Source organism: Scyliorhinus torazame, chromosome 5 (assembly GCF_047496885.1).
Source record: "Scyliorhinus torazame isolate Kashiwa2021f chromosome 5, sScyTor2.1, whole genome shotgun sequence".
Taxonomy (NCBI): domain Eukaryota; kingdom Metazoa; phylum Chordata; class Chondrichthyes; order Carcharhiniformes; family Scyliorhinidae; genus Scyliorhinus; species Scyliorhinus torazame.
The window spans coordinates 248622092-248635561 of NC_092711.1; the positions used below are offsets into that span (position 1 = coordinate 248622092).

Here is a 13470-nt window from a genome sequence, read left to right on the forward strand (position 1 = left end):
ATAGACTTTGGGTAATTTTCTAAGAATTATTGGCTAATTCAATTGTGTTGCGACTCCGGGTCAAGTGGGCCTGCAACTAACTGCACCCTAGCCCAAGGTGTCATTGCACCACCTAGACACCTACTTACACCTTCTGCTAGGCAGTCCTGACGCCTGAAAGGTGATAGAAAGTGGACCAGTGCAATTTAATGAAAGCTGCCAGTAAATACACCAGGGCCTGAAAAAGTGCTACTGTTTTGCATTTAGCTCACCCAGTCCACCCATAAACCACTTTATTAAACCTGACCACCAGGTGTTTCTGAAATGAATCAATGGTCAACTGAAACAGATTTATTACTATTATCAATAACAAAAAATATTTATCCCTCAAAGGTTGCTTCCAACTGATGGATGGTCAAAGTTCAGAATTAAACTCATAGCATCTAAATTTGAAAACTGGACAACTTCCTCAGGGCAACAGTATCCAGCATTGATCAACATATTTGGGAGAGGCAGGAGAAGGGTTCTGTAAGATGACAGAATCAAAGAAGCAAGTATACCTGACATAAGCGGCTGTCCAGTCATTCCCATTGGTCCCATTCCCAGGTTGTTCATGGCTGTTCCCCAGGCTGTAGAGTCCGATAATGGCATTCCTAGTGGGCTGTGGTCTAAGGCTAGGTTTTTGAAACCATCTGTTACAAATGAAGAATAGAAACAATGTTACAAATTCATAAAGTGTAATTGTTCATAAACTAATTTAGATTTCTGCCCAAACAAAAACTAACAAGGGTCTTTATCTTAATTTTTCAACTATTTGAATAAACAATACTGTTTTATTAAAATTATCCCAATTGTAGTACCTCAGCTGCCACCCCAGCTGAGATTTGTGAACGCAACACAGGCCAGAGACAAAGTGTGGGACCTTCCAAACCTGCATAACTAAGGTGCACATCGTCATATGCATTTGAGCTCAGCCACCAGAGAAGCAATTGACACTTTCTTCCAAGCTCCAGATGGGAAATAAATTTGCAAATGAATCTCAGACCATTTAGGACTATAAAAAAGGCAGAATTGGTCCATGAAATTAAATAAAACACAATATTTTGGATTAAATGTGGAGGTTACAAAGGGGCATAACTATAAGGTTCAGTCGGACACTTTAGGAACTTTCAAGTGGTTATTGGATAGGCACATGGGGTACACTAGAATGACAGGGAGTGGGATAGCTTGATCTTGGTTTCGGACAAGGCTCAGCACAACATCGAGGGCTGAAGGGCCTGTTCTGTGCTGTACTGTTCTATGTCTCTGTGGTGTAAAGACTGATGAATTCCAACTGTCAAATTCATGTGAATGTGCTACAAAAAAAACTTGTCAGTGATACCAGACTTGGTGGTATGTCAAACATTCAGGATGATATCAACAAACTGGAACAGGACATAGTTAGACTATGGGCAGACTTGAAGGAGAAAGAATTTAATACAGAAAAGTGCGAAAGTGATGCAGGTATTCCAGATCATCACAGATTTAGACAAATACAAACTGTTCCCATTAGTTGATGATGAAAAGATTAGGGGACACAGATTTAAGGTGTTGGGCAAGACATGCATGAGAAAGAACTTCGCAATGCAGCAAGTAGTTATGACATGGAACTCGCTGCCAATTGAGGGTGGTGGAAGCCGAGGCTATCAATAATTATTTCAAAAGAAAATTGGATAGGTCCTGGAGGGAAATAAACCTGCAGGGCTACTGGGATTGATGGGGGAAATGCAACTAATGAGTTGCTCTGCAGCAAGCCAGGGATGGACTCAATGGGCCCAATTGTCTCCTTTGGTGCTATAATGACTATACGTGCAACAAATAACCATTCATTCCAAGGAAGTAGCTGGCCTTCTTGTATCAGCTTCCTTCAGCCATGCATCTGATTTTGAAAACTCAGTTAATAATAATAATCGGTTATTGTCGTAAGTAGGCTACAATGAAGTTCTGTGAAAAGCCCTAGTCGCCACATTCCGGCACCTGTTCAAGGAGGCTGGTATGGGAGTTGAACCCGCACTTCTGCCTTGTTCTGCATTACAAGCCAACTGTTCAGCCCACTGTGCTAAACCAGGCCTTCAAGTAGTCAAAGTTGTGTTCTGCTGGTATGTGGTATCAGTCAATAACATGAAGCAACACCAATGCATTGTCTTCTACATTTCTATTTTAAATAAAGTAGAATGAAACATCAATATTTAAAATAAAAGTTGGTTGCGAGTCTGAGAAAGTTTCAAAGAAGATGGTCCTCAGAGGTGTAGTAAACCATCAGGGTAAAGCTCATTCAATGGCAAGTGATTAGAGGACATTCAGTTTTCTTGCAATCTGAGTGGGGAGCTTGATGACCGCACTTTAACCCTAATTTCTAAAACTTGCATTTCCTGTGGGCACAGCTTTCCACTAGGATCAGCAAGATTTGGTATTTATGTCACATGTTCAAAAATACTATGCCAATGTAGCCTAATCAACAGGGTATAAGGAGCCAATTTGCAACAAATGGAGGGGCTGCAATTAAAATAATGCTTCACCAACTGCCCCGCATCAGCCATTATGAAACAAGAGATAACAACACACCACTAAGTCCATAGGAATCTATGTTACAGCATTTAGAGCAAATGACTTTGAAGATAAAGACAACAATTCAACAACCTATATGCAATAGGTATTTAGATTTTCAAATGAACATTTTCTCAAATTTTTGCCATTGACGACAATGGTTAGTATTTATAACCTTGACAAAATTTTACACTTACACATACCAATAGATTCCTTAACACGAATAAGGGCCCAATTCCAGGTTACTGAGAATTTGATTCTCTCTCAACAAAGTCTGGAAACCTATGTTCCAGACAATGACATTTTAATTATTGCTGTAAAAGGCTTTGAAGTCGAAGCTTTTTAACTTGCACTCATCAGGACAAATGCAAGAGTGCCAAATTTCACAGAAAGCAACAGTTTAAGCTGCATTAGAAAAGGTGCCGATTAGTTGGCAAGTTGACTCTGGTTGGCCGAGGCATTGACATGGACAATGCATCAGTGAACTATTATTCCTTCATACTTTTCCTTTGCACATTTGATTGCAAGGATAAGCAGCTTTGTTTTGTACAGCTCTTTCAGCAGTGTAAATGGTGCCTCAAATGCATTATTACACTAGCTAACTGTTTTCATTGAATGTGTAACTCTTATAACACATGCACACACCTCCTTCCTCTTGAAATTCTAATGGAACAACGCGCTACCTTTAAAGAGAAGTGATTCAGGTATAATCGAGGAACATTATTATAAGGGGGAAAAGATGATCCCAGAATGATAAAGAAGATAGAAAGTGTTATGACCACAGCTGATAGTAATGCTGAGCAGGCCAGACAAAATCACAACTGAGTGCATTAAATAATAGATTGTTCCACATAATTCCGCTGGATATCCTGAGTAATTCCTGCCAACCCACAAACCCCCTCCCTGTTCTCTGTCCTGCACCACATGCCACTACCATCCCTTCCTCACCTAATTGACAGCAGGAAGTGGACTTTTTTTTTAAGTGACTGAGGATATTAATATTAAACAACTGCCTAGTACTTAATTGGGTTTTACCACCACACAATAACAAATCCCTCTTGTATTTGAATTCAGGGCTTGTATTTTTAACAAAGGTTTTCCAAGGATACCATAGGCTGAATTTTCCGTTGATGGGATGCTCGGTTTTGCCAGCAGCCTGGTGGTTTCCCGAAGGTGTGGGGCTGCCCCACAATGGGAAACCCCATGCGCGGCGGGACGGAGAACCCAGCCCCATGTTTGCTGCTCACACATCTGTATCTATTCAAGCATAGTGACACCAGTTTTGTGGTTAGCTGTTGGGTTCTACGCAAATCTAGCTTCTAGATAGAATCTAACTATTCTTTATATAGTGTTGTGTAGCCACCCGAGTTGGCCAAGGCCCGATTTAAAATGGCGAACGGCAAAGGCTGAAGGGAAATTCGGCCAACACAGGCAGAAACCAGCAGGTGCAAGTTTGCTGTGTATTAAACTCTGCAAAAGGCCCAGACAGCATCGATACTAGCAGCCATCTGCATAATAATGTAGCAACTATCTACATACTAATAAGCAATCCCCGGGAACAATAGCAGCATTTGGGACAAACAAAACTAAGCCAGACTCCCCGGCGCCAGCAGGAGCCAACACAAAATACGTTAACGGACACCTCAAGACCGCCCATCGATCAGGGAACTGCTCCAGTATTGGAGAAATCGAACCAAGCGATTGGAACAAAGTCCAATCACCTAGAACCAGGTACAGGGTCCGCCCCGAAAGGCGGGAAGCCCCTGGGGACTATAAAGTTAAGCCCCCAAGTTCAAATCGTTCTTCTTGACCGGGTCACTCAGCAACGCGAACCAACATTGACCGTGACCGGTTCAACTGCCGCCGAGAGATCGTAAGTCTTAAGTCAACGCTCGCTATGAGATAGGCGCTCCTAGCTAGCAATCCGTACCAACTTCGAATCCCGCAGACTCAGAATCCGAACGAAAGGCCATTTGTTCCCCTGACCTGGTGGGCCAGTCCGAAGCTAAGTACAGGCCTGTTAGTTGTAGAAGTAGCTTAGACGTAGAATTTGTGCATGAGTAGCGATTACTGTGTATAATAAATGTGCTTTGATTTACATCTTACTAATCGGTGTATTGAGTTATTGGTCATTACTCGAACTTGAACCTCGTGGCGGTATCATAAAGATACCTGGCAACTCAAAAGCAAAGGTTATAAAACAGAGCCAAGTGAACCAACCAAAAGTTAGCAACAGTTGCAAAAATAATTGTTTACTACTGATTTGCCTTTTGGCCTGTAGCTGAGCATTTTGCTACTGATACACATTTATTTCTTCAGTACACTACTGCTTTCATTTTCAACTATTGTTCCTCTTTTGGTTCCTTGTTTACATGCTAATATTTTTTTAAGTGCAGTGAATTGCATCTCCTCCATCGATTAACCCAGTTATTGGAAAGATCTAAATCCTTTTCAATGTGAAAACGTTATTCATTATGTGCCTTTCTTCCAATTTTGATAACATTTCTTTTCATTGCTCTCTTATCCCAGCCAGTAATCTATTAAAGTTTTGTTGTTTGTATACATCATGTGAATTATTACACCTTTCAAAGGTGTCTGACTTGACAGCATTGCATAGCTATCCATATGGCGGAAGATTGGTTTTAAAGGCATTCCTTAATATTGATGTCTTTAATGATCTATATATTTGCAATCTGTCTCCTTGAACTTGCTTGTGTCAACTGTAATGAATATTATAATAGGAGTGACGGTTAAGATTTGAGAGGTTGACAGGTGTGTTCCATTTATCCATTGGGTGAAAAAAGTATGTTCTATTTTCAACTGAGTTTGTAAAACAATGCTATAATAATAAAAATCTTTATTAGTGTCACAAGTAGGCTTACATTAACACTGCCATGAAGCTACTGTGAAAATCCCCTGGTCGCCACATTCCAATGCCTGTTCGGGTACACAGAGGGAGAATTCAGAATGTCCAATTCACCTAACAAGCACGTCTTCTGGGACTTGTGGGAGGAAACCGGACCACCCGCAGGAAACCCACGCAGACACAGGGAGAACGTGCAGACTCCACATAGGCAGTGCCCTAAACCGGCAGTGACAGGAACCGGAGACCCTGGCGTTGTGAAGCAACAGTGCTAACCACTGTGCTACCATGCGAATAAAATATAAGTAAAGTAATTAGATTTCCACCATGACAAAGTGGACTGAATAATTCTCAGTGAAAGAGTCTGTCCTGTGACTGCACTGATAGCTACCTTTGGCCTCTGAGACAGGCAGTACTCACATCTATGTCATTCATCCATGATGTGATCTCAATGAGAAACTAGTGCTCTCCATACCTTAGACATTGTTGAATCTTGACCAATGTTAAATCCATGTTAGAACAAATCAACTGTAGATGATCAGAATCCATGCCATAGGTTTACCTGTCAAAATTACTTAACTCTAAGCCTCTGCAGAATTTCAAACATTATTCAGTTTAATAAGACTTACTTCAACCAATGCTCGTCAATCGTGCAGAATTCAACAACTTCCCTCTTGCTTTCAACTGCAGTAAATCACAGGGGCACCTGAAATTGTCCTGTGCCAGAAGACCCTTTTAAATTAGTGATTTTAATCTCTTTCCGGGTCACTGCCTGCGATTTTGTGCATCAGACATCCCACCCTCTACCTCGGAAAATGAGTATTTTAAATTTTGCATTCCAGTGTGAAGTATTTTTGAAAATCCATGCTCTGCAGTAAATGTCATCATTGTCTGTTGTAACAATTGAAACATGAAAGGATTCTATTTATTTCAATTATTGGATACATTTCTACATGCACTTTAAAAAAAATCCTGTCTGAACTGACAATAATAATCTCTTATTGTCACAAGTACGCTTCAGTGAAGTTACTGTGAAAAGCCCCTAGAAATAAGTAAGTACGATTTGATAGCCATAATGAAATCATGGCTGTAGGAGGACATTGATTGGGACCTCAATATTGAAGGGGACAGGAACTTCCAAAAGGACAGGAAGTGAGGAAAAGGTGAAGGGGTGCCTCTGTTAGTTAGACGGTATTAGCACAATACAGAACAGAGGGAGGACCGAAGTTCACGGTACCAGGATGAGAAACAGTTTGGATAGTGATGAGAAGCGGTAAAAGCAAGAAATAAATCGCTTGTGGGTGTTGGGTACACTTCCCCTAACAGCAGCTACATAGAAGGGTAGAGCAAGGAATAATTGGAGCTTGTCAGAAAGGTCCAGTGATAGTCACGGGAGATTTTAAACATAGGCTGGAAAGGTCAGATAGTCAAAGATGCCGAGATGAGGAGTTAATTGAATGTTCTTGGGATAGTTTCTTAAAACGGCATGTTCTGGAGCCAACCAGGGAGCAAGCTTTAATCGACCTGGTATTGTGCAACCAAATGGAGTAATCAATGATCTCATAGTGAAGGTGCTGCTAGGTAGCAATAACCATAACGAGTGAATTTTACATTCCGTTTGAGGGAGAGGGGAGTAGGTTTGGGATCTTTTATTTTAAAAATGCAAAAGCATTTCATTGTGCAAAGTCAGGTGGCAGGTCAGAAGATTGGACATAATATAAGGAAAGGCAAAGGATGACTAAAAGATTAATAAGGAGGGAAAATTTGAAGTAAAATAGAAACCAATCAGGAATATAAAAACAGATAGTAAGAGCTCTTATAAATATATAAAGAAGAAAACAGTTGACAAAGTGAGCATTGGTCCGATAGAAAGCGAGTCTAGAGAATTGATAATGAAAAACAAGGCGATGCCAGATGAATTGAACAGGTATTTTGTATCAGCCATCTAACACAACTAACTTCCACAGCCCACTACCCCAAATCACCTGCCTCGACCCCTTAGCTAAGTCCCTGACCAAACCTCCATCCCCAACCACGGAACTACCCCCCCACCCCAATCAACCGACTACCCTCCCGATCCCCCCCATACCACCTACCCTCCCACCCCTCTTGATCCTCCCTACATTCTGACTTCCCCCAACCCTCCCACCATCACGCCCTGACGACCCAACTCACCACCTATGATCCTATCAACGCCAGCCATTAACCACCATAACCCTCACCACCCACTTACCTTCTCTCCTGTCAAGTGGCTGGGACCTTTAAACTTAACGCAGCTACTGCCATTAAAAGGGGCATGGCTTCACTCGTCCCATTGTGCTGCACTGCACAGAAGGGTACCGTGGAGGAACAATGTTGAACATTTCTCAACAGCTCCTGGTCAGAATTCCATGCAAGAAATGTGCAGCTCCAGAATAAGGCAAGTAAAACAAAGCGGAGTTGCAATCCAATGATAATTGCTAGTCAATGGGAGATTCAGACCAATGACCTGATTGTAAATGACAGAAATTCAAAATTTGCAGAAGAGACACGAAACCTGGGAACTCTATGAATTGTGAGAGGGATAATGATAGATGTTAAGAAGATATGAACATGAGCCCTATCTTTTTTTTGTTTCTTTCAATTTGAATTATGTTTTCTCTTTTATTGCTGAAAAAGAGGCAAGCTGTTGAAACTTTTGCCTTGAACCTAGTGGAGTGGTGCAGCGACAACAATCTCTCCCTCAATGCCAGCAAAACTAAAGAGCTGGTCATTGATTTCAGGAAGCAAAGTACTGTACACAGTCCTGTCAATGGGGTTCAATTCCCCACTGGGTCACTGTCTGTGCAGAGTCTGCACATTCTTCCCGTGTCTGCATGGATTTTCTCCGGGTGCTCTGGTTTCCTCCCACAGTCCAAAGACGTGCAGGTTAGGTGGATTGGCCATAATAAATTGCCCTTAGTGTCCAAAAAGGTTAGGAGGGGTTATTGAGTTACGGGGATAGGGTGGAAGTGAGGGCTTAAATGGGCCGGTGCAGACGCGATGGGCCGAATGGCCTCCTTCTGCACTATAAGCGATTTTCATTTCCATTTTCAAGTTCTATGTTCTATCAATGTGTAATACAAACAAAAAGTGCTGAATTGTAAGATTATTAGGTTACTAACCCGAATACTAATAGTTATAATCTAACTATTAGAAACTAATATCTAACTTTATTCGGAAATGGTCTTGGTAGTATTGTAGTTAAAAACCTTAGAAATAAGGTAAAGTATAATCAAAATAGCAGGACCATACAGAAGTTGTCAAGTTTTTAAAATCTTATTTGCAGCAAAAGCTGAGACCTGAAGCTGCCCAAGAACGGTTTGTGTGAGATAAATACAAGAATGTAATGTAGATGTCTTTCCTCGAAGCAATGTGGCCATGGGATGTAAAGGCCTTAAGAAACAATGTTAAATACAAAGGGCATTGTGTAATTATACAAGGTTAGCAACAGACACATGAACTATTGATTGGTCAAGAACAACATGTTCAACCATGGGGCTGAACATGATTGGGGAGAGGGAGGAGTAGGACAAGAGCCAGGCTTAAAGAGGGTCTCCCACTCATTCATTTGATGGAGAAAGTGGAGAAAACTACAGACAAGAGAACAAAATAAGAACAAGAGAAAGAACAAAAAAAAAAAGTATGAAGATCAAAATCTGCAAGAAGAGAACTCATTGTGTACACCCCATTCAATCAGAATACGGGAAGTATATAGCTTGCAATAGACTATAAATCATTGCGCATATTGCTCGGTTAACCTGAAAATGTAATAAATTTGTTCTGACTTCCTCATTAAAGTAGTCTACGTCTGAACTTTGTGAATTTGTCCCATAACAAATACCCCAAAAACAAACATGATTAAATACAATTTTAAGTAAAGACTCAAGCTAGCAAAATATCAGGCTGCTATTGGAATACGTAGGTATCCGTTTGATGATGGTCCAATACCTGGCTGTTACCATCTTTTAATTCATTCATGAGATGTGGACATCATGGTCTGGCTCAGCATTTACTGCCCATTCCCAATTGCCCTCAAACTGAGTAGCGTGCTAGTCCATTTCAGAGGGCAACTAAGAGTCAACCATTGTTGTGGCTCTGAAGTCACATGTAGGCCAACCCAAATAAGGATGACAGATTTCCTTCCCTAAAGGACATTAAGCGAACCAGATGGTGGGTTTTTATGACAATCAACAATAGACCCTTAACTCCAGATTTTTTTAAATTTAATTCAAATTTCACTATCTGCCATGGTGGGATTTAAACACAAGTTCCTGAAGCATTACACTGGATTATTGGTCCAGTGACAATAGCTGTACGCTGCCACCATTCTAGCATCAAAGCAAATGTCAACAACAGACACTCTATCCAGCTTCATTTTAAAAAAAATCAATGCAACTAGGTTCACATGAAGGACTCTTTAGATAAAATAGCGAATATACTCAGGAGTTTAGCAGTTTAACGTAATTTATTGTGTGCAGCACCAGAAGAATAATTGAATTTCTGCATTGTAACCTTGATCAACTGATTTGATAATGTCATAAACAACATGCAAAGTTTAAGTCAGTTTATAAATATGGAGTCAGATAAAGAATAAAACATTTGAAAGTACTGTATGTGGTATAAATTACAATGCATAAAAGTGAATTCTATAATTTCGAAGGCACACTATGAAAATGATAGTCCCATCAATGTGAAGGGACAAAGCAGAAAGGTTCTGAAGGTTTGTATCCATGTATTTCCCTAACAGAAGTGGGAAGCTAAGGACTACATCAATTATTTTGTCTCATTTATTCTGCACAACCCTGTTTTTAAATTCAGCTCAGGTGGAGGTTAATCCCATTTACACATCTGCCATCTGTCTCTTGCTGGAGTTTACAATTTGACTGCGCCATTTTCTACATTCCTTTGAGACATTTATCAGGTAACCATGTTATTGTGACAATATGTGTTTCTGATAACTGTGGCAAGGTTGTCAGGTCAACACTTTAGCTGGTCTATTTCTACTGCGGAATCTGCGAGTTTCCAGTTTTATTACCAATATCAAAATCTCAATGTGCGATCATCTTTCTGTGCAAAATCTACTGCAGAGCAGAGACTGTCGGAGTGTGAAGAACAGACCATATAACAGACCACTGACAGCTCGGTATTAGTTAAAACAAATTTTTCTCTTCCAGCATGCTTCCTTATTTTCAGAATTAAAAACACAGATCCTAAAAATACAAAAAAGTCTTGCTGGGAGGCTTCACAGTATAGATGTCTTAAGCAGAGAATCAAAATGTTTTAACAGGGGCCAGCAGTTGCTGGTTCAGGCTCTGCGCTCCTCAGTTGGGGAATGGTAGAATTGTGGAAATGTCACTGGACCAGTAATCCAGAGACCAGACTCATGCACTGGACAAGTTCCCACAACAGCAGCTGGGGAATTCAAGTTTAATTAATAAACCTGGAATAAAATTGGTAGCTTCATGAATAACATTGACTTGGGTACCGGAAATGACAACCGCAAACTCAGCCCTGTCGACCCCGCAAGTCCTTCTTACTAACATCTGGGGGTTTGTGCTAAAATTGGGAGAGCTGTCCGACAGACTAGTCTGCCAGTCATACTCACAGAATCATACCTTATAGATAATGTCCCAGACCCCACCATATCCAATCCTAGGCATGTTCTGTCCTGCCAGCAACACAGACCCAGCAGGAGAATTTTACTCAACCACAATCTGTAATCTCATGTCAAAACACATCTTCCACTTCAACATTACCACCAAGCCAGGAGATCAACCTTAGTTTGATGAAGAATGCAGAAGAGAATGCCACGGGGTTGGGGTGTCCCGAGAGTTCTCAACATACATTTGAACCCCACAATGTCTCATGGCATCAGGCCAATGTTGGGCAAGGAACCCACCTAAACTGACGAATCAGCACTCCTCCATGTTGAACTTCACTTGCAAGAAGCACGGGGGGGGGGGGCAGCTAGGGCACAGAATGGACTCTGGAGAGGAGACTTCAATGTCCCAAGAGTGACAATTAGCACAACTAATGTAAGTCTACTTGTGACAATAATAAAGATTATTATTATTATTATTACAGACCAAGCAGGCAGAGTCCTAAAGGACATAGATGCTACATTGGGTCTGTGGCAGGTAGTGAGTGAACCACCAAGAGGGAAGATCATACTTGACTTCATTCTCACCAACCACCCTGCCGTAAATGCATCTGTCCATGACAGTATCAGTAGGAGTGACCACTGCACAGTCCTTGTGGAGACGAAGTCCCGTCTTCACACTGAAGATATCATTACGATCCCAGTTGATGCTATAACTGGAAGGAAAGATTCCAGAATGGAACCCTAGCTCAAAAGACCGTAATTTTATTTTTAGGAAATGCAGAGGAACACAGTCACAGGACTGCTAATTAGTTTTAATAAGAAAAAAATGATTAATCATGAAAAAATGGGTTATGACACAATACTCCTTTATTCCCCTCTTATCTTAAAAGATACACACTGCTTTTAAGATTAACATGGATTATAAAATACATTTTAAGCTCCAATGACCTTACTAACACTCAGTAATGTCCCTTTAAGCACACATATTGGCTGTGGTCAAATACACATTTTGCTCTGAACTCGATAGTGTCTGTGGATTTCCCCTCCAAATTCCTCCAGATGATTGTCACATGAGACTTTCCAAATTCCACTCCCAGAAATATGCTTTAAAATATTTTCTCACAATGCTAATTAAAATTAGCAGTTGGCATTCCAAAATCCAGTTCAGGTTTTTCGAATGACATTTTAAACAAGGCTTCTACTTCACTTTTAACAGCAAATCCCATCCAGGAGTTCATCTTTAGGATGTATTTGTCTTGACTGCTGTACAAATTGTTCACAATTGCTTTAATGCTCGATTCCCAGACTGTATTAGAATGGCATCATACTTTTGATTTACCTCTGAAGTTTGCTTTCCCCCTCTAAATCTGGTAACTGCAATTGTCTCTTTTACTCAGAACACTTTTTAAAAAGTTTTGCGCGAATTCTTCTGAATGATACCTTGGTCTCTGTTCTCTTAACTTCGGTCGTCTCAAGACATTTGTCCTGTCCCAATTCCCTGGTTATCTGGACTGTAACTGGTTCCTGAGGAAGCTTGCACCTTTGCAACTCCCTTGTCCTGTCCAGCTTCTCCTGGTAGAGTTGAGAGATATTCACTGCTGGTATCCTGTCTCCAACTACAATATATTAAATGTTTTCCTACCTTACAAGAGCCTGCAGTTTTCTAAGCAACCACTGCTAATACTATTTAATCTTCATACTGTAGCCTTGAAGCACAATAGAATCCCATTGGAATTTAAACACCTCCCCTCATATACATGCGTCAACATTCCAGGCACAGAAACTTTAAATTAAACACACTTAAACACCTTATTTTTAATGTCTAACAATACAAATATAACACAGCTAAAATGTAATATTTGTGCATTAACATTTCATTTCTTCGCTTGTCAAAATCTCTTTTAGCTGTTTCAAGATGTTGTTAAGATATTTCTTATGTTCATATAAAATAGTATAGTACACTTGCTTCATTTGTTCTTTTAACTTTGTGATCTTGTTGTTCCTCCCAGTCCCATTTCAAATGAGTTATTTCAGTTCTGTTTGAGCCATGTTGATCACTTCCTCTCCCTGAAGTTTAATAGTAAGAAGTCTTACAACACCTAGTGATTCCAAATAAACCTGTTGGACTTTAACCTGGTGTTGTAAGACTTCTTACTGTGCCCACCCCAGTCCAACGCCGGCATCTCCACGTCATGAAGTTCATACCAACCTTTCAACTTTTTTGCACAATTTCTGAGCTATGTCAGCCCAGTTCTCAGCAGAGTTTGAATGGTATCGGCAAACTGTTCACCTGTTTTTCTTTCAACTGCTACATCTGTGTCGTATCACTGACAAGCATTTTTAAACCAGGGCCTCTGGTCATTGACTCAAAGATCACTTTGCAATTTCAGTACTTCTGGTTGATGATTTGTAAATTCCA

At 40.5% G+C, this 13470-nt stretch overlaps 1 protein-coding gene across 3 annotated transcripts in view; it reads right to left on the reverse strand.

The window, feature by feature from the left end:
• Positions 1-13470, reverse strand: part of LOC140421025 (ecto-NOX disulfide-thiol exchanger 2-like) — a 347774-nt gene that overhangs the window by 113057 nt on the left and 221247 nt on the right. For all 3 annotated transcript variants that reach the window (XM_072505320.1, XM_072505318.1, XM_072505319.1), the window contains one exon: positions 540-671. In XM_072505320.1, the coding sequence (XP_072361421.1) occupies positions 540-671 (132 nt within the window). The remainder of the gene's footprint in view (positions 1-539; positions 672-13470) is intronic.